Source organism: Geotrypetes seraphini, chromosome 12 (genome assembly GCF_902459505.1).
Source record: "Geotrypetes seraphini chromosome 12, aGeoSer1.1, whole genome shotgun sequence".
Taxonomy (NCBI): Eukaryota; Metazoa; Chordata; class Amphibia; order Gymnophiona; family Dermophiidae; genus Geotrypetes; species Geotrypetes seraphini.
The window spans coordinates 112207401-112234963 of NC_047095.1; the positions used below are offsets into that span (position 1 = coordinate 112207401).

The 27563-nt window shown below is 44.9% G+C and overlaps 2 protein-coding genes across 2 annotated transcripts in view; one reads left to right on the top strand and one right to left on the bottom strand.

Annotated features, from left to right (window-relative positions):
• Nucleotides 1-1309, top strand: part of LOC117346462 (cytochrome P450 4F22-like) — a 177421-nt gene extending 176112 nt beyond the window's left edge. Inside the window, exon 13 of the mRNA XM_033916042.1 lies at nucleotides 1090-1309. Coding sequence (XP_033771933.1) covers nucleotides 1090-1126 — 37 coding nt within the window. The 3' untranslated portion in view covers nucleotides 1127-1309. The remainder of the gene's footprint in view (nucleotides 1-1089) is intronic.
• Nucleotides 1-27563, bottom strand: part of ATP13A1 (ATPase 13A1) — a 149078-nt gene that overhangs the window by 96717 nt on the left and 24798 nt on the right. Inside the window, exons 4-7 of the mRNA XM_033916037.1 lie at nucleotides 26282-26354; nucleotides 14558-14713; nucleotides 8246-8315; nucleotides 4044-4150 (exon numbers count right to left, since the gene is read on the bottom strand). Of these exons, the coding sequence (XP_033771928.1) occupies nucleotides 4044-4150; nucleotides 8246-8315; nucleotides 14558-14713; nucleotides 26282-26354 (406 nt within the window). The remainder of the gene's footprint in view (nucleotides 1-4043; nucleotides 4151-8245; nucleotides 8316-14557; nucleotides 14714-26281; nucleotides 26355-27563) is intronic.

Here is a 27563-nt window from a genome sequence, read left to right on the forward strand (position 1 = left end):
CTATAATTTTTTTTTTCCATCCTCATCCTATATAGAGCGATCCCACACTTTTTTTGAATTCCTTCACCATTTTCAGTCCCATCACGTCTCCATGTCTCTGCTCTTTTTCTTTATTGTCATTGATTCTGGAGTTCCTTTCTCCCTTTTACTAATTTGTAAACTACTCTATTGTGCTCTCATAAAGTCACTGTTTAAATGAAATGTCTGGGCATGCAAAGGCCAAAAGCCTAAGAAACAAGAGTTAAAATATATTGCACTAAATGAAAAGAGATCTAAAGACTTCTCTGAGACTTGGTGGAAGGAAGATACTAAGGTACAAATTATATTGCAAGAAGGTTAAGGAGGGCACTGAATCACATAGACTAGGGGTGTCAAACTCAATCACATAAGAGACCAAATTCAAACACAGGCTAAGTCGTGGGCCAAATTTTTTATTAAGGTACTGTCTTAGTAGAAATTTAGGGTTACAACCTCTCCAACCCCATGCTGGCTCTGTGATGAAAACAAAATAAATGAAGACACTGCCTCTCTCTTTTAGGTCCTAGTTCATGCTTGCTAACAACCTTTGACAGGATACATATTTCAAATCTAACATATTGCGGTGTCAGGTCAAAAGCGCGCAGACAATTGAGCGGAGCGTGGAGGCGCGCGCCGCAGAAAATTACTGTTTTTAGGGCTCTGACGGGGGTGTGGGGGGGAACCCCCCCACTTTACTTAATAGAGATCGCGCCACGTTGTGGGGGCGTTGTGGGGGGTTTGGGAGGTTGTAACCCCCCACATTTTACTGAAAACTTCACTTTTTCCCTGTTTTTAGGGAAAAAGTTAAGTTTACAGTAAAATGTGGAGGGTTACAACCCCCCAAACCCCCCACAACGCCGGCGCGATCTCTATTAAGTAAACTGGGGGGGCTCCCCAACAAAACCCTCCGTCGGAGCCCCTAAAAACTGTAATTTTCTTCGGCGCGTGCCTCCATCTTGCGCTCAGTTGTCGGCGCGCGCCTTTGTCTTTCGCGGGGTTGTCTATGAACCCATATTGCAATCACAAAATAGAAAATCAAATTATTTTTTCTACCTTTTGTTTTCCCCGAAGGCGAACACAAGCAAAAAATCCAACGAGATTGCAGTAAAACGTCAAGCAACAAACAAAAAGAAGGAAATTGCCAGCAATGAGGTACAAGATGCCAAGTTCTTGATTAAAAAACAAGACTTTTATTCGCAATCCTAAAAACAATGAACAGTTTGTATCCAAAGTATGGTTCAGTTGTGTGGAGAACTGGGACCCAACAAGGTCCGTGTTTTGAAAAACACACTCCTTCCTCAGGGGTCTTAGTGTAAGAATATTAATGTGTGAACAGATATGTTATAAATTATGAAAAGATGATGACAGCATTAATGTGGATGGTGATAGCACTGATGCGAGATTGTGGAACACAGACCCAGAGTGATGGTGGGATATAGAGACTACTTCTGAATAAAATGATAAAAAAATTTTGGTGCAATGAATATTAATCAGTGGGGGTGAGCAATGTGGATACGAGTGGACAAACCGTACATCCCTTGGTAAGACCTAGTGCCATGATGAACGTTAAGAACGGTGGACTTGTAACATGTGTGAAATTGCTAAGGCGTCAAGGAGAGGAATCCGTATGATGCCAAACCTACATACCTGAAAGGTATTCAAACCACTTGCGGGGGAACCATAAGGATTACAACTGGAAATAAAAGCTAAAAGGGACATATGAGACCAATGAGATGGGATAAAACATGGAAAATGCACAATAATATATGAGAATGTTTATGTTTATTAAAAAAGCTAAAAAAAAACAGCAGCAACAAGGGAGAAATATGATTATGAAACCAGGTGCTGTATAAGAAAACAGACAAGCCATGGTACTGAAATAATGAAACCCAAGGGGAAAGAAAGCAGGGGTACAGATCGGGTGCCAGCGTTGGAAAACCTGACAACATGGTAAAAAGAAGTGAACGGAACAAACATATTCCAGCGTGTTTTTATCTTTTTAGCTTTATTCTCATGTTTTAGTTTTTATTGTGCATTTTCCATGTTTCATCCCATCTCATTGGTCCCACATGTCCCTACTTAAACCTCAAACATTTAGTTTGGTGTGCTCGTGACTGCTGCAGTGAGAGTGAACACCATGGTGAGATCAAAAGAGCTGTTTGAGGCCTTCAGAAAGAAGATTGGAGCAGCTTATAACTCTGGTAAGGAATTTAAAAAGAGTTGACATCGATATGTGAACATTTCTTAAGAAAGGCTGCCTTCTGGACAGGCTCCATGCCTGTCCATTTTTGAAGGTGCAGTTTCCAGAACTGTACACAGTACTGCAATTGAGGTATCGGGGGCACGATTACTTTCTTCCTGCTGACCATGCCTTTCCCCTATGAATCCACACATCCTTCTGGCTTTTGTTGTCATCTTATCCATTTATTCAGCCATCGTAAGGTAAGATATAATAACTACCAAGTTCCAGTCTTTTTCTGCAAACAGAACTGTAATTTAATCTTAGCTGCCATTCCTCAGGCATTATTTTTACTTATGCTTTCCACACCTTCCGGAATGTGTACCCTGTGGCAGATCTTATCATCTGCAAAAAAAAAAACAACTCAAACCTCTCCCGAGTCCTTTTGCAATATTACTTACAAAAATGCTGACAAGAACCAGACAAAAGAGCAAATCTCTGAACATGTCACAGGAAATCCTCTTTCCATTAGCTTCTGAGACTTCCCATAAATTGCAATATCCTCTGTTTCAGCAGTTATTTCATTAATTTACTTATTACTAAGATTGTATTAAACAGCTTCTAGTTCCAAGCCTCGTTACAAATACAAAGCTTAAAAAATACAGGTCTTTCTGCATTTTGATGTCCCTCATTTCTTTGTGTTGAGGGAGATGAGTGCAAAGCCTTACCTGCTAAATAACGCTTTGATTTTGTCTGAAGAATTAAACTCGGATAAAACTGAGAAAGGTAGGCAGCACTGCATTCGAACAAGCCCCAGCCCTAAATAGGGAAAATCTAACTATAAATATATAAATTTATAAAGGTGAGGCCTCAGTGCTACAGTAAAAGCTATGGTGCACCGATACCAGTGCTCCTGGCTTACCATTTAGAAGCGGGCCTTTTCTCAAGCCGTGCTATGCACAACTTATAGTGAATATTAAAGTGCAAATGCAATAAATTAGAAAGCAACAGACTTAATACAGATGCAGTGCTGTCAACATTTCAAAGTTAAGGCTCCAAGCCAGCGGAAGTAAAAAACTTATCTGCAATGGCGGCCAGTTCAGTTCATATCCGACATTCTCAAACTCTCAGTATAATATTTCTGTTTTCAAACAAGGCAAAACCGTCTAGTGCAGTGGTCTCAAACAAGTGGCCCGGGGACCATATGCGGCCCGCCAGGTACTATTTTGAGGCCCTCAGTATGTTTATCATAATCGCAAAAGTAAAATAAAACAGTTTCTTGATCATATGTCTCTTTAGCTATAAATGACAATATTATTATTGAAGACTTGGCCAAAAGGAAAGATTTATAAAGTATGAAGAGTTTTACCTCATGCAAAATTGTCATTTCTTTAATAAGACATTAACTATTTTTTCTGCGGCCCTCCAAGTACCTACAAATCCAAAATGTGGCCCCGCAAAGGGTTTGAGTTTGAGACCACTGGTCTAGTTGGTAGCGCAACTGGTCCAGTTTCAGGATAAACACCCTTCTTCAGGAGCTTAGGCAAAAAGAAACCTTTCTTTGAGGAGGCAAGCCGCAGGTTTGTAGGACGCCGGTGGTATTGGTGCACCACAGCTTTTACTATAGCACTGAGGCCTCACCTTTATAAATTTATATATTTAGGCCTATTTAGGCCTGGGGCTTGTTCGAGTGCAGTGCTGCCTACTTTTCTCAGTTTTATCTGGGGATACTAGTTTCTTTTCTGTTTTTGACATTCCTCTTTGGGTTTTTGATATTGTGTGAAGAATTAAACTGACATTAAGCAGAATTAAAAATGATATTAGAGGCAACACTATAATTTCTTGCCTTCATTTGTGGCACTGATTCACCAGTTAGCATGGCTTCATCTACAATGCATCTTCCCCGCAGCAGAAGCACATCACATGGAACCAAGTTCTCATGGGGAGACCGACCTGCAAACAAGGCATTAAAAGTCAGAGGTTTTTAAGATCAAAGTGATGCCATTCAATTCTACAAGACTGCATGAAGTTAAGAGGTGATAGGCTCAGGAGTAATCTATGGAAATACTTTTTTACAGAAAGGGTGGTAGATGACTCCCGGTAGAGGTGGTGGAGACAGAGACTGTGTCTGATTTCAAGAAAGCCTGGGATAGTCACGTGAGAACTCTTAGATAGAGAAAGAGATAATGGTTTCTGTGGATGAGCAGACTGGTTGGGCCATTTGGCCTTTATCTGCCATCATGTTTCTAAGGGCCGCCGCGTGAGCAGACTTCTGGGCACGATGGACCACTGGTCTGACCCAGCAGCAGCAATTCTTATGTTGTATGTTTCTCTGCTGAGGTAGAAAAGCTCGACTTTGAGTAGTGTCTAAAAGAGCTCCAGTGAACTCTAAGGTCTGGGTCAGCTGGAGATGAGACTTCTGGTCGTTCACTGCAAACCCCAGGAGCTCTAATAGACGAACTGCTGAGCCTCCTGTGATGATGAGGCCTTGATCGACCAGTCGTCTATGTTTACGTTTATTCGCAATACCATTGAGGCAGTTTTTACATTAAGGTACTCAAAGGACTCCCTTTATGAAGGTGTGTTAGGGCCTTAATGCGCGGAAATGCCGCGTGCGCTAGCCACTACCGCCTCCTCTTGAGCAGGCGGTAGTTTTTTTTTTGGCTAGCACGTGCTAATCTGGTGCGTGCATTAAAAACACTAGCGCACCTTCGTAAAAGGAGCCCTAAGTATTTCCCTATCCGTTCACGGCAATCTACCCACGGTACCTGGGGCAACAAAGGATTAAGCATGAGGGCGAAAACCGTGAACCAAAAAAATCCGGAAAAATCACAAAATAAAAACACGAGCAGAAAAGATGAGCTCCTACAGCCTGGCTTTGTTTTTTTTTGTTTTTTGTTTTTTTATTGATTTTTTCACATATCAACAAGTGTTATAAATTTTCCGTACATTTATCTTAACAATACACTTGATATTTCTATAATGTATTTTATATAAACCATATTTTATATTATTTTTCTTATGAATTTATATAACATATATATTGTAATGATTTTATCAATTATTATTTAATTATGAACCCTTTTCTCTCCCTTTATCACATTAATTTCTCATAGGACTATCATTCATTCATTATGATATATTTTTTATAATGTATAATAAAGAGAATAAATTCCTTACCCCTTCCCTCCCTCCCTTCTTTAACCATTATCTTATTATGGGAAAAAAAAAATTAAAATCATTCATTGCAAAAATCTGTTAATGGTCCCCAAATCTTCTTGAACTTATCCATATATCCTTTTTGTGTTGCAAATGTACGCTCCATCTTATATATATGGCAAACTGGCTTTGAAGGAAGAAAAGACCGGTGAGCTTGCTCAGAGAGGAGTTATGTAAGGGAGGGGGGAAAAAGCCTCTGAAGTTTTGAGGCTTCCTACAGACCCTAGCAGGTGGAGGGCAAGAACCCGCTGGTCCCGGAATAAAGTGTACAAGAGATGGTCTACGTTGTTTTTCTGTCGGAGAACAATTTGTAATGCTGCTGTAATGTGCAAGCCATTAGTTTTATTGCATCAGGAGTAAATGAAACTCAGCGTACTGTTCTAACACACAACTTGTTACATCGGTCCCAATTTTATAAGCAACTTGGATGCATAAAATATTTTATGCGCTCAAGTAGTCACTTGAGAGTAGGGGAATATGCATGTAAAACTAAGTTCATAAGTATCAAGCAATATACTTTTGCAGGATACATATCTAATCTAATCTAATCCTTAGGTTTGTATACCGCATCATCTCCACGTTCGTAGAGCTCGACGCGGTTTACAGTAGGAGAAATAGGAAGGAACTACAACAGAGGGTTAGAGGTAGAAGTGTGAAGAAAATTTAGAGGACTTGGGATGCCAAGATATGAGTTTCCTTGATTCCTAAGTTGGAGGGAGACTTACATTTTTTTGAGAAAAGCCAGGTTTTCAGATGTTTGCGGAAAACTTGGAGAGAGCTCAAGTTCCGAAGAGGGGAGGTAAGGTTGTTCCGGAGCTCAGTGATTTTGAAGTGGAGGGAGGTCCCTAGCTTTCCTGTGTGGGAAATGCCTTTTAGCGAGGGGAAGGATAGTTTTAATTTGTGGGAGGATCTGGTGGTATTAGGGTTTGAGGAATTCCAAGAAAGAGGGATAAAGGGAGGGAGGATACCATATAGGATTTTGAAAGTTAAACAGGCGCATTTATAGTGGACCCTGGCGATTATCGGAAGCCAGTGGAGCTTGGCCAGGAGCGGGGAGACATGGTCAAATTTACTTTTAGCGAAGATGAGCTTGGCCGCGGCATTATGAATCCATTGGAGTCTGTGGAGGTTTTTCTTAGTTAGGCTTAAGTAGATAGAGTTGCAATAGTCCAATCTGGAGCATTACTAAGGTTAGGGGAACAGGCAGTTTTGAGTGGGATCAGCAGTTATGCGCCTATTTTATGAAATGCATACAAGTTCATGTGTAATTGTGCAAAAGCTTTAAAGGAGGTTATTTTATAAAAGGTAAATAATTGCATATGTCGGCTTATTGTTTCATGACGTTATCTCTGCTTGGCTTTTAAGTGTGGTGTGCGCCAAGCTCTGTTAGCTCCGCCTTCCTCCCAGCTGGCTCGGACTTGTGTTACTGATAATCAACGTCTACAGGTTCCTGATGAAGAGACGCTGAGCTCCCGAAACCGGGCTTGGTTGAACCTGGCACCTAGGGGTGTTTGGACTATCATGTCACCCCCTGTTTCTTCAGCAAGACTCATGAAAACTTTTTGAAGCTAAGTCCGTGGTAATTTTGGGGAGTTGGTTGGGGGGGTTCTAAGAGTGGTTCCAATGATTGATTTTCACCTGTGTGATATTAGTTATTTCACTGAGGTATGTCACATATTTTGATTTAAGTACACGTGAGGTACCCGATGATGGTGTGCAGGCAGGGATATGCTTGCCTTTGTCTTGTTGTGTGAAGCGCTGGAGAAATTCTCCCTTCGCTGACCCTCCACACTGAGATTACCCACTCTCACTAATATTTAGTATTTTTACTTTACTAGTATTTTAGCCCGTTACATTAACGGGTGCTAGAATATATGTCTGTGTGTCTTTATTTCTGTCTCTCTCTCCCTCCCGCTGTCTGTCTCTTTCCCTGGCCCCCTTTGTCTGTATCTTTTTGTGTCTCTCCCTGCCCCTGTCTTTCTTCTTTTCTTTCTATCTGTCTCTCTCCCTGCCTCCTATGCAGCAGCATTTCTCTCCCACCACTTCCCTGTGCAGCAGCCACAGCAGGATTCCCTCCCCCCACACCACTTCCCTGTGCAGCAGCAGCGTTTCCCCTACCCCCCCATTTCCCTTCCCACGGTCTGGCAGCTCCCTTAGTCCCTTACTGCTCCCCCCCCCTTCCCTTCCTGCGGTCCCGACTAACCTTCCAATTCCAGCAGCGTCTGCAGCACTCTACACACTGCTGCTTCGGGGCCTTCAGTAGAAGGCCCCGAAGCAGCGTGTGTAGAATGCTGCAGATGCTGCTTGAATCGGAAGGTTTCAGGACCTGCAGCCCTTGCCGGACCTGAAGCGAGCTCTAGGTTTTTGGGTTTTTTTTACGTGGGCCCAGCCGGAGAAGGAGGAGAAGCCTGGGAGGCAGTAATTAAAGTCTGTTCTGGCCCCCGCTGACATCGCCCTGGCAGTTCACATCCTTAAGTTCAGACTGCAAGAGCCACCGCGTCCGACAGGCTCCATGCCGCCGAGCGCTTGCGCACTCCTACCTGCGGGTCCCTACAGCTCACGGAAAACGGGAGCACGCAGGTGGGAGTGCGCATGCTCGCTTAGAGATTTATTATAAAAGATTCCGAAGTTGTGTTGGCTCTCACAGGTGAATTCATCATTGGGTTATCACTCTCAGAACCCTTAGACTGGTTCTGCCTTTTTGTCTGTGTCTTAAAAAACAGCCCAGCATAAGAGCCTTTGTGCCTTCACAACCTGTTATAAAATTTTCTAAAACCTCTACAAGTCTGTCCTATATGAACACTGCCCTATATATGAAATATACATTACCTATGGACACAAGATCACCAGGTATGATCTCATCACTGGAGATAGGTCTCCACTTTCTGTTTCTGTAGACCTAAGGAACAAGAAGAAATACAAAGAATCCTCTCTTAAAACAACGTGCAATTGTAAGGAACCAAGCGTATTATTTTATTACATGAATGGGGATAGCAGGATGAGATTTAGTGAGACAATGACTAACTTAAAATGGAAGACAGTAGATTTTTTTCCCTCTCTCCGAAATGGTGGGCATGCCTGATTTCATAATTAGGTTTTCAGATCAACAGAAGGCTTTTGCTGAGCCGACTGGTAAATTGGCAGTATCATGTTTTTGAGTTGGATCCAGATATGATGGCATGCAGAATATCCAAAAACAGGATCATCAGCGACATGTCCTACTCCGGATGTTGGGGCAAGATGATCTGGAACGGAAGGAGCAGGGACAGAGGAATTGACATGATCAAATAAGCATCAATCCTGAGCTAGGGTGTAGGGAGTGTAAACAAGCTAGCGAGTGAAGATTGGCTGGTATTGTGTATACTGTCCCCTCCTTAGAGAAGATGTGCCATAGTAGGGTTGAGGCATGAGTTTGGGACTTTCCATCTCATCACATGGTCTTAAATTTATGGATAAAAGACTATTAAGAAAGGAAGGGCTGAGGCTGCTCAAGAGGGGCCTGTTCCTGCTTTGGTCCCCTTCCTCTACAGCAGGGGTGTCAAACTCGATCACAGAAGGGGCCGAAATCTGAAAAAAAGGCTAAGTCGCGGCCCAAAGGGGTCCTTTTTATTAAGGTACGCTAACCGATTTAGTGCGTGCTAAATGCACAACTTAATAAAAGGACCCCTTAGTCTTAGTAGAAGTATATGGTTACCACCTCTCCAACCCCACGCCGGCTCTGTGATGCAAACAAAATAAATAAAAAAGACAAAGCCGTACTGTTTCTGAAACACCAGTATCAGGATTGTTAACTGAGCTCAGATAAGTGCATTATTTAATATTGCATAATTGTTCACTTACTTTGGGGGTAAATGATGAAAAAACTTGTGCTTAGTGAGCACATGAAATATGTCAAGTTTATTTAAAATGATACCTCTAATGCTTTTATATTGAATATCTATAATAATAAAATGCTAAGCGCGCTTGCGCACCCTTATTTGCGTGTTCCCTGATCTGTAGGTCAGTGGTCGGCAGGAGTGCGCATGTGCGACACTAGGACTCCTCTTCCCGAGCCCCAGACACCCTGACCGCCTTCGGTCCCGCGGGCCTCTCAAGCAGCGGTGGTGGTAGGGATGGCGGAAGTGTTACCGAGGCGGCTGTCGGCTTCAGGTGCACGCGGCGGCTGTCAGCGCCTGCAGGCCGCTGCGGCTGTCGGTACCTGCAGGCTGCGGCGGCTTGAGGCGGCTGTGGCGGAGGGCAGACGCGAATGGAGGTAAGGGGTGCTGCTGGACAGGGGAAGAGGTGCTGATGGATGGGGGGGAGCAGAAAAAGGAAGGGAGGCCTACTGCTGGACAGGGGGAGCAGGAAAGAGGTGCTGCTGGACAGGGGGAGGTAAAACAAAGGGAGAAGGGCTGCTGCTGGATAAGGGGGAGCAGTGAAGGGGTGGTTGTCGGACACAGGGGAGGTAAAAGGAAGGGAGAATGGACAGAGGGAGCAGGCAAGGGGTGGTGGTGGACAGCCGAGGAAAAAGAAAGACAGAAAGAAGGAAAGACAGAAATACGGAAAGCAGCTAAGGAGAGAGAGAGAAAGAAATAAAGACAGACACACACACATATAATCTAGCACCCGTTAATTAACGGGCTATAAGACTAGTTTATATATAATTTTGCTTTGATTTTTGCCTGACTAAATGATAACTTCCTAAGAATACCAGCCCCAAAATACCTTTCCTCAGCATCGGTCCTGTACGTCAGCGGAGGGGTGGAACCGCGCCAGAGGGAACATGCAGCTGAGGCTACAGCGGCCTGCTAGGATCACTACTGCTGATCAGCGATCCTCTGCAGGCCGTGTGAATCTACAAATGATGCGGCGCTTGTACCAGCTGGCCCGCTTTAGGGGAAATTAGAAATTGTCTGGCGGACCAAATTTCAGTACCCCGCGGGCCACATTTGGCCCACAGGCCAGTTTGACATGTCTGCTCTACAGGGAACGTGAGCTGTTTCAGAGAGAGTAAATCAAGAATTGGGTAATGTATAGTTTGCTTTGATATAATTTAGAGATTCTAGTTAAGAAACTAGTTTAGTTGTAGATTAGATATTCATAGAATAAGAGGAGTTTCACTGTACAGGCAGTCCCCGGGTTAAGAACGAGTTACGTTTTTAAAGCTGTTTTAAAATCAGATTTGTATGCAACTCAGAACTTGTAGATTTTAAGATTCTTGTTGCTTGCCTCTGCTCTCAGCTGACAAAAGTGCCAACTGCCCCTATCAGTGTTCCCTTTAAGGTACAGCATGAACAACCACACACCATCATTCCTGAACCTGCTATAGGAGTCTATGCCACTGAAAATGCTGCTCAGTGAAATGAAATGAAGTTGCAACCCGCGTTCTTAAGTACGAGTCGTACTTAAATCAGGGGACTGGCTGTAATTACATGCTGTAATGCATATTTGTGAAACCTCCAGTTGTACATTAACTCACTGCATTGATTCAACTTTTCCTTGTAATTATCAAATCAATTATTTCAATAAACCAAGTTGATTATTTAAGTTCACTTCTGGTTTCTGCTGTCATGTTTGGGTTTTAGCTTCCTGACATTAACTTTGCAATAAACTCGACCTCTGAAACATAGTGAAAAAGGTAAAGATCACATAATACACTGAGGTATAAAATTACAGGAACAGAAGTGATTTTATCTTAACACAATCAGATGTGTATGTATGTCCATGAAAACCATGCTTATCTCATTCAGAGACCACTGTACATTGGTAACCAAGAAAGCAAATCCAGTTATATAAAGAATCACACTTGAGCTCAGAGGGTGTGTATAAAAAGGATGGAGTCGGTCCAGAGGAAGGCTACTGCAATGGTATGTGGTGTTCATCATAAGGCATATGGAGACAGACTTAAAGATCTCAATTTGCATACTTTGGAGGAAAGGTGGGAGAGGGGAGATATGAGAGACGTTTAAATACATACATAATGTAAATGAACATGAATCGAGTCTCTTTCATTTGAAAGGAAACTGCAATGAGAGGGCATAGGATGAAGTTAAGAGGTGATAGGCTCCAGAGTAATCTAAGGAAATACTTTTTTACAGAAAGGTAGATGCATGGAACAGTCTCCCCAGAAGAGGTGTCTGAATTCAAAAGGGCCTGGGAGAGACTCGTGGGATCTCTCGGAGAGAGAAAGAGATAATGGATAGTCAGATGGGCAGACTAGATGGGCCATTTGGTCTTTATCTGACATCATGTTTCTATGTCTATGTCTAATTCAAGGAGATTTTTAAAGCAACTGACTGATCCAAAGCATTCTGTGAGCCAAAAGGAAGAGGCAGATCGCTTAAAGAGACCCTTCAACATGTCATACAGAGCATCAGCCATAAAGACCACACCCGAGAACAGGAAATCCAGGTCCCGAGGCACAACCATGTCAGAATCATGGCGAAGCTTGGAATGACATGCCCTGGCCATGAAGTAAGAGGCTGGACATCCTGCAGGACCACCCCCTGTCACTGGGGAAGGAAGTGCATTAGGTGACCTGTGCCATCAAAGAATACACCTTCAGGTAAGCAAAATGCTTGGTAAAAGCATCTGCCATGTGTGAAAACCTCCCAAAATGTCTGAAAGTATCCAAACTATGTCAGAATGATCAAGAAAAAAGTGGACTGCAGCCTCTGGTCATTCATGAGGGAATATTCCACCGGGAAAGACTGCTCAGTCTGCAGCTTCAATGCCGGAAGAGATGCAGAGATCAAATCCACTAAATGCGTAGGCTGGATAAAATCTACACATAGTGGGATCCACCTCCAGATCTTAGGATCCACCCCACCCCTCTCTCCACCAGGGCTGCCACATCTCCAGCAGCCGTGATGCCCACCTGCACAAGCAGAGATATGGAATTGGGAGAAACCGCAGTCATGAGCAGCTTACCAACTGGGACCTCAGAAGGGAAGCAAAAGAAAAGGCCAAGGTGACGTTGCAGCTCTACTCACTCGAGGAACGCAGAGAGAGGGGAGACATGATCGAGACGTTCAAGTATCTCACGGGCCGCATCAAGGTGGAAGAGGATATCTTCTTTTTCAAGGGTCCCACGGCAACAAGGGGGCATCCGTGGAAAATCAGGGGCGGGAAACTGCACGGTGACACCAAGAAATTCTTTTTCACTGAAAGGGTGGTTGATCGCTGGAATAGTCTTCCACTTCAGGTCATTGAGGCCAGCAGCGTGCCTGATTTTAAGGCCAAATGGGATAGAAATGTGGGATCTATTCACAGAGATAGGTAGGGGAGGGTCATTGGGGTGGGCATAGATGGGCCGTGGCCCTTATCTGCCGTCTATTTCTATGTTTCTAAGGTGGCCGGGGGGGATGCCTGCGGAAGGGAGACAAGCAGAGATTTCTGAGGCAAAGAAGCTGGATACAGCATACTCAGAAAGTAGGGGAAAACCACTTCTCTGGGGTGGGAGCTGGCTCCTGTGGACCCTTTTTTGGGGATGATTAGAGGATCTGTAAAATTCTTCCCCCAAAGTGCACTTGCGTTTCGCTGGAGCACCACCTGCGCCCTCCCTGGGGCCCCTGACACCATTTTTTTCGGGTAACTGGCCAGAAAAAGCAGGAAGACCCCCTGCAGAGGTCGAAGGTACAGGGTCTGGGCAAATTCAACCCCCGCCTCCCTCCACGGGCTGCAAATAAGGTACAAATCAACAAAATCTTGTCCTGGGGAGCTCATCTGAGTGGTTTTCTTGCAAACATGAAGTTTGCAAATGCTAAAAATAACTAATTTTAAATCGAGAAAATCCAAGATGGCCACTGTGGGTGCCGATTTTGACTAAAAATAGCCTGGGAAAATTACCAGAAGCCCTCAAAAACAGCGATTTTAGGATTTTAGGATTGTGGGGGTGGGAGGTAGGACATGCAGGGAAACCTCCCAAAACCCCTTTTTTAATACCCTCCAAAATTGCTGATTCAGGCTGTCAGCCTGTACTCACTGTGACATGTGCCGATTGGGAAAACCTTGATGAGAGAGCCGAAACAGCTTACAGGGAGATCTCCTCTGCCTTAGGAAGAAGGAAAGCTAGACTGGAAATCTTCGGACTGCCCCACCGGCTGGACATCCATGGCCAGGACCTCCACTACCTTTGAACATGCCACGCAGATGCCTGGCAGAGGAACGCAGCCTGGCCCCAATCCCAGGCACGCCTCCACAGAGCCATACAGCCTATGCATGACCCACCAGTGGACGAACCTGGGGCGAGCAAGCTCCCAAGGGAACGGTCCCTGAGCTCTGATCTGATGTGCAAATTGTCCAGACGGCATACTGACAGGCAGTGAACCCCATGGAAGCAGACTTTTCCAAAAGGTCTGCGATTTCCCGCATTCAGAGCTGTCCCCGCAGGGAACCTCTGCACCACAAAAGGAAAAACCGCGAACGAAAAGACTGAACTTTAAAACATGAGCAGAAAAGACAAGCTCCTACAGCCTGGCTTGAGGGAAGAAAAACTGATTCAGGAGGGGCCAGTGCTGAGGTGAGAGGGGTGGAGCTAAAGTCTTTGAAATTTGAGGCTTCATACAAAGTTCTGGCGGGTATACAGAATTAACCCAATCGTCCCAGAACAAAGTGGGATTATACAATAATTCTTTGTTACTTCCCTTACTCTTCCCCCATATATATGGTTTGTAAACTGCTCAGATGTGTTCCTCAATGAGCAGCTTGAACTTGGAAAGTAAGTTCTACAACAAAAAATTCAAAGGAAGTAACTCAGGAATAATATGCAAAATATTCACAAATAAAGTGGTAGATACTTGGTATGCTTTCCTCCAGGAGATGGAGGCAGCCTAAACAGCGACAGAATTCAAGTATGAGATACATACAAGCACACAGTCTTTTAACTGTGTAAAGAGAAGGGATCTACAGCACTGCAAAAGGAATTTGAACAGAAACAGATGGGCCTTATGTTCCTATCTGCAATCAAATTGCGTATTTTATAAGAACCTTGCAATACATAATGTCTAAGATTCTCATTGCTACCCTAAGGATTCAAGAATGCCGAGCTAGCAGTAAGAAAACAGAGATTGTAAAGCAATTAACCTTATTCAATTATCTTCAAATTTTTCCCCTGAACTCTTCAAAGCAAAGGGCTTCCATAATGCACCAGCTTGCACTTACTTGTATCATGTAGGGTTTGTTCCCCATCTTACGAATCTCTGACATGTTTCTCATTTGTTGTTGGACCAGGGAAGCTTCAAAAGCCACCAACATGAAGAGAGTGAAGACACTATAATACCAGTACTCATCCAGGCACCACAACCCAACACAGAACACCTACAGAGGGGGAAAAAAAATGCCAGCATCTTTCCCAACACATCAATGATCTGAAAATTCATTCCATTAAAAGCAAAGTCTATACTCAATACCAAACAAATATGCTCTAGATCACAGGTGTCAAAGTCGGTCCTCGAGGGCCGGAATCCAGTCGGGTTTTCAGGATTTCCCCAATGAATATGCATGAGATCTATGTGCATGCACTGCTTTCAATGCATATTCATTGGGGAAATCCTGAAAACCCGACCGGATTACGGCCCTCGAGGAGGGACTTTGACACCCCTGCTCTAGATAAAGATTATTATCAGTGTTACATCAAAGTAAAAGCTATTAATCAAGAAATGCTCAGAAAAATGGCATGCACAAGCCAAAGAGTTTTCTCAGCTGTAGTGTTAACAGGCATGGTTCTAAGATCTCTCTCACCTTTTACAGTATCATCCATTCAGGATCTTAAGACTGAAAATAAATGCAGGGTCAATTTTATAACCTAAAAGGTGTGATCATCACTAGGAAAATGTCATGCAATTTACGAGAAACAGAAGAAACGGCTTAGACAGCAGACCAACAGAAACTTGGAGGGGCCTTAAACGCTCTGGGCCAATCAGAGCCTCAGGCCCCTCCCCGGTGCATCCCAAGATGCACCGGGGAGGGGAATACCCAATTTAGACGCAGCAGTAGCAGTAGCAGCTGCAATGAGGATGTCCATTGTAGAGGGCTGGTTGTTACACTTGCGCCTGGTTGACGGCTTGGAATGCCTCATCGATCAGAGGAAACATCACTATGATGCCAGTGCCAAAAAATGGAAGCACCAGGATTATTTATGGACAGAGACAGAAGTTGCAGGAAGGGAGGGGCATAGGTCGAGATGGAAGAAGAAATTCTCTTTCTCAAAGGACCCTCAGCCACAAGAGGGCATCCGCTCAAACTCAGGGGCGGGAAATTTCATGGTGACACTAGGAAATATTTCTTCACCGAGAGAGTGGTTGATCCTTGGAACGAGCTCCCGGTGCAGGTGATTGAGGCAAACAGCGTGCAAGAATTTAAGAGCAAATGGGATGCCCATGTGGGATCCCTTAGAGGGTTAAGCCAAGGGAACCTGTCACCAGGAGTGGGATCCCTAGGATAGTAGACTTGGGGGTGGGTAAGTAGAGTGGGCAGACCTGATGGGCTATGGCCCTTATCTGCCGTCATCTTCTATGTTTCTATGTCGGCCAGAAGGAAATCCTAGCAAACCTATTATTTTTGGTTCTGATTGAGGGCTTGCTTGCTTGGGGTGGGGGAAGGATTCAGTTATTTTGTATTAGAGGCTGGGATTTAATACTGTGTTTGTAATTTGCTTACTGTTAGGGGTTCCGATTACTGTTGGGGATTCCAGAGCTAGATGCTCTAAACAGGATCGGAAAGACTGCATGGGATCACTCCAATACAATTTTTGGCCGATTCTAAAAGAACTATTGATGCACTAAAAATTTTGCATGCAAATGATTCGTGTGGAGGTTAGTTGTAATCCCCGTCTCTCCCGTCCGACTGATCGCTGTGAGAGTGACTCTCACATATATGCAGAGCCGGCAGGGGAAACTCGAACAGCTGAGAGGCTGGGGAAGCATCCTGCCACTCAGCTGTTTGGGGCAGGAAACCTTTTGATTTTTAAATGGGCACAGATGCTGTGTATGTGCTACACATGCACAATATGTGCCCCATTTAGGAAAAGAAGAGAGAAAAGCAATCCTGCCGATGATGGCCTTCCCCGACAACCCCCCAATGAACCGGCACTAGGGACCGACCCCCCTCCCCCCTGCAAAAATCAGAATGAGGGATGCCCATTCCCTCCGGCCATGCTGACTCTCCAACCCCCACGCAAGAAAAAATTGACAGGAAGGATGCCCACTCCCTTCTGCCAACGGAGCCCCCCCTCCCCGTGCCACTCCCCGAACCATACCCCCATCCCCAAAAAGGCAGGAGGCCTGCCCACTCCCTCTTGCCATCGGATGCTCCCCCGAATCTCCCCCCACCTCCCCGAATCCCTTGACTGAGCCGGGATACAGACGGAGGAGCCTAAGGCCCTGATTGGCCACCCCTTGGAAGGGGCCTTAGGTGTCTGAGCCAATCAGGGCCTTAGGCTACACATGATGTGCCGAGGAGAGGAAGGCCCACCATTTTGGATTGGTGGGCCTCAGAGCTGCAGGGACAGATCCTCCCTCCTGCTCTCTTCACACAAAGGTATTGGGGAGGGGGGAGTTTGGGGAGGGGGGGTTCAGAGGAGCATCCGGTGACTGAAGGGAGTGGGCATCCCTCCTGCCTTTTTTTTGGGGGGGAGGGGGAAGGGGAGAGGATGGTTCGGGGGATGGCACCTGGTGATACCTCTGTTTGCAGGAGAGAATGGACACATCCCAAATGCCAATTTTTTCTCACTTGTGGGGAGGAGGGGTCAGCAAGGCAGGAGGGAGTGGGCATCCCTCCTGCCGATTTTCGCTAGTGTGGGATGGAGGGTCGATCCCTGGTACTGGTTTGTTGGGGAGACGTCAGGGAGGGCTGTCATAGGCAAGGGCTTTTGGTTTGTTTGGTTTTTTTTAATGGGGCAGGTATTGTGCATGTGAAATTTTGAATGGCCAGATCAGAAAGTGGGTGATCGAGAGGAAAAATACATGGTGAGCCGTTTTGTGTAGCCAGTCGGTAAATGCAATGGTTGCTAAAGTAGTTAAAACTGGTTTAGCGACGATCATTGACTTTATTGCATCTAGCTATATTAATAAAAATGTATTGATTTAAAAAAATATATCCACAGATAACCCATATTAAAGTGGTACTCAACCAGCAATTAATACAGAAATGATTTTTTTTATTGTGTTATAAGGAGGAAAAAAGACCTCATAGGATAAAGCAGACCCAATATATGGTACTGCTGTGTTAGCCCACAATATAACCACTCTTCAAAAAATAACCCCTTCCATCCATATAAGAGCACATATCAAAATTGCAAAATGTATTAAATAAGAGTGTAGCACTTATCTTCAAATTCTGATCCCTACTTTAGTGCATCTAGCTCCCAATCTGTTATATGTTGAGCTTTATTGACATTTTCTATATTAATAAAAATGTATTGATACCAAAATCGGCAAAAGAGTAGACACGCCGGATGGTGTGAAGAACGTGAAGAAAGACCTGGTGAAGAATGGTCTGAAATTTGGTAGCTAAAATTTAATGCTAAGAAATGGAAGGTCATGCATTTGGGCTGCAAAACCCAGAGGGAACGGTACAGTTTAGGGCAGGGGTGTCCAGCCTTTTGGCTGCCCTGGACCGCATTGACCGAAAAAAATGTTTCTGGGGCCGCACAAATGCGCAAGTGCTGCAGCAAGACAGAGGAGGGAGCCGGCAAGATGGCAAACACCCGGGGGCAGCAGAGGAAAACTCTGCATCGCCCTCGACTCCAGAGGGTGTGGATAATATGAGGTAGGATCTAGTAAAGCTTTAAGAATACTTCACGGGGCCGCAGGTTGGACACCCCTGGTTTAGGGGATGAATAATAATAATAACTTTATTCTTCTATACAGCCAACAATCACATGACTTCTAGGCGGTTTACAAAGAAGAGAAACTGGTCAATCAGCGAAGTACAAAGTATTGAGAATAGAAGTACAGCATGTTATCTAAAGTACAGGCAGATTAAAAGTACTGTTACAATGAGACTTCAGTTAAGAAATGAATTTATCAAATAGTGCAGTCTTAATCCCTTTTTGATTGCATGGTTCCAGTGATATAATTGCCCAACCAGGATTGTTGTTTATTTGCTTGGCATGCAGCGGTCGCTAAGAAAGCGAATAGAATGCTAGGTATAATCAAGAACGGTATTGCAACCAGAACGAAAGAAGTTATCCTGCCGTTGTATCGGGCGATGGTGCGCCCGCATTTGGAGTACTGCATCCAGTATTGGTCGCCATACCTAAAGAAAGATATGGCGATACTTGAGAGGGTCCAGAAGAGAGCAACACGTTTGATAAAAGGTATGGAAAACCTTTCAGACGCTGAAAGACTGGAGAAACTGGGGCTCTTTTCCCTGGAGAAGCGGAGACTTAGAGGGGACATGATAGAGAGTTACAAGATCATGAAAGGCATAGAGAAAGTGGAGAGGGACAGATTCTTCAAACTTTCGAATACTATGAGAATAAGAGGGCATTCCGAAAAATTAAAAGGGGACAGATTCAGAACCAATGCTAGGAAGTTCTTCTTCACCCAGAGGGTGGTGGACACCTGGAATGCACTTCCAGAAGGCGTGATAGGACAGAGTACGGTTTTGGGGTTCAAGAAGGGATTGGATGATTTCCTGAAGGAAAAGGGGATAGAAGGGTAGATAGAGGAATACTATACAGGTCCTGGACCTGATGGGCCGCCATGTGAGCGGACTGCTGGGCATGATGGACCTCTGGTCTGACCCAGCAGAGGCACTGCTTATGTTCTTATCCTGCCCAAAAAAGACTTGTATTTACAGCCAATGATCCTGGGGTAGGTAAATAAAATTACAGTTCCTGGTTATCCTGGTATGGTTTAATAGCACGAAATGAGGTAAAAGGTAGTTAGGGGTCCCCAGACCAATGTAAAACAAATACAAGAGAACTTAAATATTACTCATGCTTATGTGGACCACCGGCTTCATCAGGGGATAGAGCTGTGCTTTAACTGCCGTCATACCAGAATTTTGTGCTACAAGTGGTATGTTGATACGGTAATCAAACGTCCCCTACTTGGGGGGGTCTGATTATCGCTGTAGCAACATACCACCCAGAGCTATCTCTACCCTATCATAAAGCAAAGGTACTTACCTGTAGGAGGTGTTCTCCAAGAAAAGCAAGCCAATTATTCTCACATGTGGGTACGATTATTCATAGAGCCTGGTGTAGACACTTTTTAAAGTGTAATATTGCTTTCTCAAGACAGTGGTCCCTCTGCACAAGAGCAAAAATAAGAAGGAGGTTGGGAATTAGAGGGCTGGTTAGTCTGACCTCGGTAGTAAGTACACTTATGGAAATGCTTCTAAAGCGGAGGATAGTGAGATTTCCAGAATCAAATTGACTACTGAACTCGAGACAACATGGTTTTTACAAGAGGCGAGTCTTGTCAAAACAAATCTGATTGATTTCTCTGACTGGGTGACCAAATAGTTGGATATGGGAGGGCCTCTAGAACTTTCTAAGTTCTTAGAGTGCAATCACTCTAAAAGTGTCCGTACCGGGGCTCCGTCGGTGCCGTCACCCATCAGTCAAGAATATGCTGCCGGCTTGTCCTGGGATAAATGATGTACTGGGATTTTAGCAAAGCCTTTGACACGGTTCCGCATAAACGACTGATAAATAAACTGAGTGCTCTCAGTATGGTCAAGTGGGAGGGGACAGAGGGCTGTGGTAAATGGAGTTTGCTTGGAAGATAAGGACGTTGTTAGCTGAGTGCCGCAGGGCCGACTCTTAACATCTTTGTGAGTGATATTGTGGAAGGTCAGTCTGATAAAATTTGTCTTTTGGCAGATGATATCAAACACTGTAATAGGGTTGACACTCTGGAGGGTGTGGATAATATGAGGTAGGATCTAGCAAAGTTTTTAAAATGGTCAAGTAATTGGCAACTAAGTTTTAATAATAAAATGTGCAGAGTAGAGAATGGCAAGGGGACAAGTTTTTCCCAGTCCCCACAATTTCTTTTCCTGTCCCTGCTCCATTCCTGTATACTCTGTCCTCATCTCAAACACTTTAAAATCATAAGTATGGGAGACTTGACTCTTGGCCCGGGTCACAAATTTTGTCAGGTGTGGGAGCACTTCTGGCAGGACCTCACACCGCGTGCTCGCAGTAGACTTTTGAATCTTTAAGATTTTATTCCCACTCTCAGCTGTTGGACTGGCCATGGATTCTTGGGGATGGGAGGGGAACTGATTATATTGTTGAAAATGTTATTTCCTGAATGGTACTACTGTTTGTATTTGCTTCTTACTGCTGGAATAATAAAAACCATTTAAACATAAAATCATAAGTATTGAAGGCTTGTGCAGTTAAGGCAGAGCTTACAGGAATGGGGCAGGAACAGACAGCGGCAAAATTCACAGGGACAGGATGAGGAAATTGAGTTGCTGCAGGGACAGGGAAAAATTTGTCCCCGTGTCATTCTCTAGTGCAGGGTCATACACTTGGGCTGCAAAAATTCAAGAGAACAGTATAGTACAGGGGGGTGAAGTACCGGTACTTCTGTGTACGAAAGAAGAGCAAGACTTGGGGGGGAATTGCATCTGATAATTTTACGGTGGCAAAACAGGTAAAAAGGCGATGGTCAAAGCCAGGAGGATGCTCGGGTGCATAAGAAGAGGAATGGCCAATAGGAAAAAGGCGGTTATAGTGCCATCTTATAAGTCTCTGGTGAGGCCCCAATTGAAATACTGTGTGAAATTCTAGAAACCGCACCTTCAAAAGCATAAATAGGCTCTAGGGGGCCACTTCAAAACTGGTTAGTGGTCTTTGTCATTGAACAAACTTAGAGATCTGAATATGCATACTATGGATCATATCCCGTGTTTTTTCTTTTTTTACTGGAACCATACAAATATAAATCTTCCTCCTGACGAAGCAACGGTGTGAAACATGATTGGTGTAGAGCAGGGGTGTCAAAGTCCCTCCTCGAGGGCCAAAATCCAGTCGGGTTTTCAGAATTTCCCCAATGAATATGCATGAGATCTATTTGCATGCACTGTTTTCATTGTATGCTACTAGATCTCCTGCATATTCATTGGGGAAATCCTGAAAGCCCGACTGGATTGCGGCCCTCGAGGAGGGACTTTGACACCCCTGGTGTAGAGGAAGGGCAAAATATGAAAAAGCTATTGTTATTATGTGGACTCTTTTTGTGAGATTTTTCACTGGGATTTCTGTATATTGTTTTAATATTTTTATTTTTGAAATTTTTGGGGAGCATGTTACACTTATTTTTTTATTTGTATGGGGATCTCCCAGCAACAACAGAGTTGAACAAGATCAGTCTGAGGACTATTCATCTTGGAATGAATTGTCCACCAGAGAAGGACATGTACCAATTCTGAGGTCACCTGGATGACATCTGCTAGGTTCCCATAGGCCTTATTGGCCTGGTCCAATGTGTGATAATGCCAAGGGTGTGACTTGCACAATACAGGCCATGAGACCCAGTAATCTCACCATTTCCCGCACTGTGACATGCTGGCAGGTTCAAAACAATGGCTAGAGTGAGGAGTGTGTCTGCCCAAGCTACAGGAAGAAAAGTTCAAGCCTGTACTGTGTCTAGCAGGGCTCCTATGAATTCCAATCATTGAACTGGGGTAAAATGGGACTTGAGGTAGTTTAAAATGAACCCTAGTAGCTTTAACACCTGAATAGTGCTCTGCACTGACTCCTGAGCACCTTCCCTTGATGAAATCTTCATCAGACAGTTGTTCAGGTAGGGGAACACATGGACTCCTATTCCATGTAGTGATGCTGCAACTATTATTAGATATTTGATAATGATTCTGGGAACTGATACGAGGCCAAAGGGCAACAATTATACTGGAAGTGATATGTTCCCACCTGAAATCAAAGATACTTCCTATGACCTGGACCTATATCAGGATGAGCATCCTTCAAGTCCAGAGAGCATAACTAACTGTACTTCTGAATCACTGAAAGAGGAGAGCACAGAAAAACCATCTTGAACTTTTCCTTGCCCAGATATCTGTTCAGAGCCCTGGGTCTAGGATGAGATATCTTCTTTAGAACAAGGAAGTAGTTAGAATAGAATACCAGCCCTTCCTCCCCCTATGGAACTGGTTCGACTGCACTGGTCTTTAGAAGGACAGAGTTCTTCTAGTAGTATTTCCCTGTTTTGAGAGCTGTATGAAGTGGCTCTCTTAGGGCAATTTGGTGTTTTTTCTTGCTATGAGCGTAACTGGAGTGGACTATTTGAAAAATCTACCAATTGGAGGTTACAACGGGCCACCTTTCTTGGAAAAAAAGCCTCAGCCTCCTTCCTACTCATAAGTCATCTAGTATAGTACAGAACAGTCAAAAATGTGCCTCTTGTTTAACTGGGGAGTCAGTTGGGGCTTCTCTGCACACTGTTGAGAACTTGCTGGGTGTGCCAAGGATTGGACCTACACCTATGAGAGTAGTAAGATGCTCTCTCTGACTTATTCAAATACCTCCTAGAAGAGTGCAGAAGGTGCTCGCTGAGAGAGGTGCCTCTACCTTTTGAATGTCCCCCTAGAAATGACCCAGACAGCATAATGTCCCCTTGGTGACAACGAGGACGATGTCAAATTCCCATATCTCCTCGGTATCAGTTCTGATGCGGACTGGTCCCAATGGACCTACTCAGTTCCTGGCACTAAGGCACAAGGAGACCCACTCAATGCAGGGCAACTCCTAGTGTCAGTTACAGGTCTCTGTGGCATGAGGACTAATGTTCCCAATGCTAGATCAGATGCTGATATCAATACCAAAGTTGACGATTCGCACCTGGCTCAAAAATTTTCTGTTTCTGAGCCTCTCTGGATTTCTGTGTTCTCTGCATATGCAAGCAAAGATGACAATTTAAATGATTATGTTCTGGCCCCAAACACTGAATACACCAGGAATGTGGGTCCAGGGATTCAAGACAAGGTTGGACAAGTTCCTGCTGAACCAGAACGAACGCAGGTAGGGCTGGTCTCGGTTAGGGCACAGGTCTTGACCTGGAGGCCGCCGCGTGAGCAGACTGCTAGGCGCGATGGACCACTGGTCTGACCCAGCAGCGGCAATTCTTATGTTCTTATGGTCCTATTGCACTGAATGCAATGCTTAAAGCCAGTGGGAACTTTAAATGACACAGGAGGAAAATCAGTCATGGCTAAATCTAATGACTCTATAGTGAAACAGAGGTGCTCACCAAATGTAAAGGGAATGAGACTTGTACTAGAGAGTTGCACGGGGACAGAAATCCCACCCATCCCCACCCGTTCCCGCCAGGATCCTCTCCGTCCCCATCCGTCCCCGCCAGGATCCTCTCTGTCTCCACCCGTCCCCATCAGGATCCTCTCCGTCCCCATCCGTCCCCGCCAGGATCCTCTCCGTCCCCATCCGTCCCTGCCAGGATCCTCTCCGTCCCCATCCGTCCCCGCCAGGATCCTCTCCGTCCCCATCCGTCCCCGCCAGGATCCTCTCCGTCCCCATCCGTCCCCGCCAGGATCCTCTCCGTCCCCGCCAGGATCCTCTCCGTCCCCGCCAGGATCCTCTCCGTCCCCATCCGTCCCCGCCAGGATCCTCTCCGTTCCCACCCATCCCTGCAAGGAATTACCTCCATACCCGCCCCGTCCCCATAAAAAGCAGCAATTACTTCTGACAAGATCATCAATTCCACAGTTTCTTGTGTGTTTGCGCTGCTGTTTTCCTTGTGGAATCTCTTTGGTGGAACCCTTTTTTTGTTTTCTGTTCAGGTAATTAACTTATAAACCCCCCTCTTTTACTAAGGCTGACGTGTCCATTATATTATATGGACGAACCCTGCTTCCAAAGCCTTCCATCCCCGTTGGGAATCACGTGGGCTAGAGGGGGGTCCCCGTGGGTTAGGGGGGATTCCCGCGATCCCCGTTCCCGTGCAGACCTCTAACTTGTACACCATTTTGTACCTGGGGCAATGAAGTGTTAAGTGACTTGCCCAGAGTCATAAAGAGCTGCAATGGGAATCAGGCAGCTTCTTTAGCCACTAGGCCGCTCCTGACCAGTGCTAAGGCCTAAGCTGGCCTGTGAGGCGCAAAAATAAAGGAAACTTAAAAAAGATGGGGACAAGACTAAAATATGAGTGGGTGCTGAAAAGTTCTCAGCCCAACCAACCAACTTCCTAACTTGTGAGCATTATTTTGTCACTGTAGCTAAAAAGAATGTCATCTTATTTTGACACTATTTTCAGATTACTGATTGAACCATATCGACGTCATTCTCTTCTTGGCTGGGCTGAGAACTTTTTCAGCACCCCCTTCATATAAGAACATAAGAAGTTGCCTCCACTGGGTCAGACCAGAGGTCCATCCTGCCCAGCGGTCCGCTCCCGCGGCGGCCCATCAGGTCTGCGACCTGTGAAGTGGTTATTGGCCACTTCTATAACCTACCTCAAGTTCTATCTGTACCCCTCTATCCCCTTATCCTCCAGGAACCTATCCAAACTTTTCTTGAACCCCTGTACAGAGTTCTGGCCTATCACCTCCTCCGGAAGCTTGTTCCATGTGTCCACCACCCTCTGGGTAAAAAAGAACTTCCTAGCATTTGTTCTAAACCTGTCCCCTTTCAATTTCTCCGAGTGACCCCTAGTGCTTGTGGCTCCCCACAGTTTGAAGAATCTGTTCTTATTCACTTTCTCTATGCCCTTTAGGATTTTGAAGGTTTCTATCATGTCCCCTCTAAGTCTCCTCTTCTCCAGAGAGAACAGCCCCAGCGTTTTTAACCTGTCAGCGTAAGAGAAATTTTCCATACCTTTTATCAGTTTAGTCGCCCTCCTCTGCACTCCCTCGAGTACCGCCATGTCCTTTTTGAGGTACGGCGACCAGTATTGAACACAGTACTCCAGGTGCGGGCGCACCATTGCGCGATACAGCGGCATGATGACTTCCTTCGTCCTGGTTGTGATACCCTTTTTGATGATGCCCAGCATTCTGTTTGCTTTCTTTGAGGCTGTCGCACATTGCGCCAATGGTTTCAGTGATGTGTCAACCATCACCCCCAGATCCCTTTCAAGGTTACTCACCCCTAGCCGTGTTCCCCCCATTTTGTAGCTGAACATCGGGTTCTTTTTCCCTACATGCATGACTTTGCATTTCTCTACGTTAAAACTCATTTGCCACTTATTTGCCCAGTCTTCCAGTCTCGTTAGGTCCCTTTGCAGGTTTTCACAGTCTTCCGTGTTCCTAACCCTGCTGCAGAGTTTGGTGTCATCAGCAAATTTGATAACCTCACATTTTGTCCCCGTCTCCAGATCGTCAATAAATATGTCCCAGCACCGACCCCTGTGGAACTCCGCTCGTGACCCATTGCCAGTCTGAGTATTGGCCCTGGCAATGGGTCACGAGCGGAGTTCCACAGGGGTCGGTGCTGGGACCTCTATTGTTCAACATATTTATTGACGATCCCTGAAGGAAAGGCACCACATGTCAAAATAAGCAAATTTGAAACCGAGGCAGAGAGGAACCACTAAGAAAAAATGTGCCTCTCACCAAGGACGAAGAGATTGCTGGTCCTGCACGCACAAGTCTGGTAGGAAGGCACATACACGGTAGGGCGCCAACACTTTTTCAAGCATCCATACCGCGGCTCCATGGATGAAGTCACCCACATGTGAGAATATGACCTACTTGCCTTCAGAGAACAGTAGATTCAAATCTGATCCAGAGTCCCCTGTGCTGTGTATTAAACATAACTCTTTCAACAATATGATGGAGTCATTTCAATGATACATCAGTTCTGCACAGATTATATGCACATGAAGCATTGAAGGATAACTATGAAACAGGAAGTTAAATTCATACCCAATTTCAACATGAAAAGTTTATTACCTGAAAGACAAAGAAAGGTGCTGTTGCTCTTTCTTTAAAAAGTTGCAAGAATTCTGGAACCACCATTTCAGCCCTGAGGAAAAAAATATTTGTATTAATTGAAATGCTCTATTTTTGGAGGCTTCAGATATCAAAACCCTGTATGAAGCCTCAGATAATTGAAGTCTTAACTCCTTCCTCTGCTAGCATATCCTGGAGCAAGCCCCTTGGACACCATTCAGTCTTCAAGCAGCCAGGAGCATCTACAGAAAATAATAAACAAGAGAGAGACGGAAACAGGGAATTCCCCAAACAAATCAGTTCTGCTCATATTAACATATGCAAAACAGCAACAATGAAAACTAGAAAACAAGTTTTGAAATGTTAGAAACCTGAATGACAAAAAAAAGTGCTAAAGGGAGACACAGTCTGCACTGTCAGAAGGGGGTGCTAAACCAGGGATCCCCCCCCCAAGAAAAACAAATTTAGTGCTAGAGCCAGTCAGATGGCATTTTTGTAAAGGCTGGTCTGAAACTTAAATCTAGCTTACCAATACTTCAAGACAGGCGACAGCGAATCAAGCATACATAGGGTGGTTTCCCGGAATAAAGGGAGGATTTACAAGAAAGAAGGTTAGCAAAGGTAAGAACCTAATCTTTCGTTCTTGTACAATCCCCTATTATTCCAGGACCAGTGGGATGTAACAGAGCAGTCCCGAAAACATCAGAGTGGGACTGATAAGCTTGCTGTTAACACCGAGGCACTAAAAGCAGGATCATGTTTGGCCACCATATCAAGCCTGTAAAACTTGGTAAACGTGTGTAAGGAGGACCCACATAGCAGCCCTGCAAATCTCATTAGAAGACACTGCCAAACACTTGACCAAGGAGGAGGACACCTCTCAGGTAGAATGAGCCCGCACCCCGAGGGGGTGCTTCTTTCCTGCTGCTACATAAGCTGCAGAAATGGCCGCTCTAATCCATCTCAAAATGGTAGCCTTAGAGGCAGGCTTGCCCTTGCCAGGGCAAACAGGTGGTCCGAGACACGATACTTGTTGGTGACCTCCAAATACCTCAACAAAAGCTTGCACACATCCAGGGACCGTAGCACCCAGTCCTGGGCCTTTGAACCAGAAGGAACAAATGCCAGAAGACAAACTTCCAGATTCACAAGGAAGACCAAAACCACTTTTGGAAGGAAGGAAGGAACCATATGGAAGAGCACTGTGGTATCCGTAATACGCAAGAAAAAATCCCGACAAGAAAGAGCTTGAAGTTCCAAAACTCTCCAAGCTGATGTGACA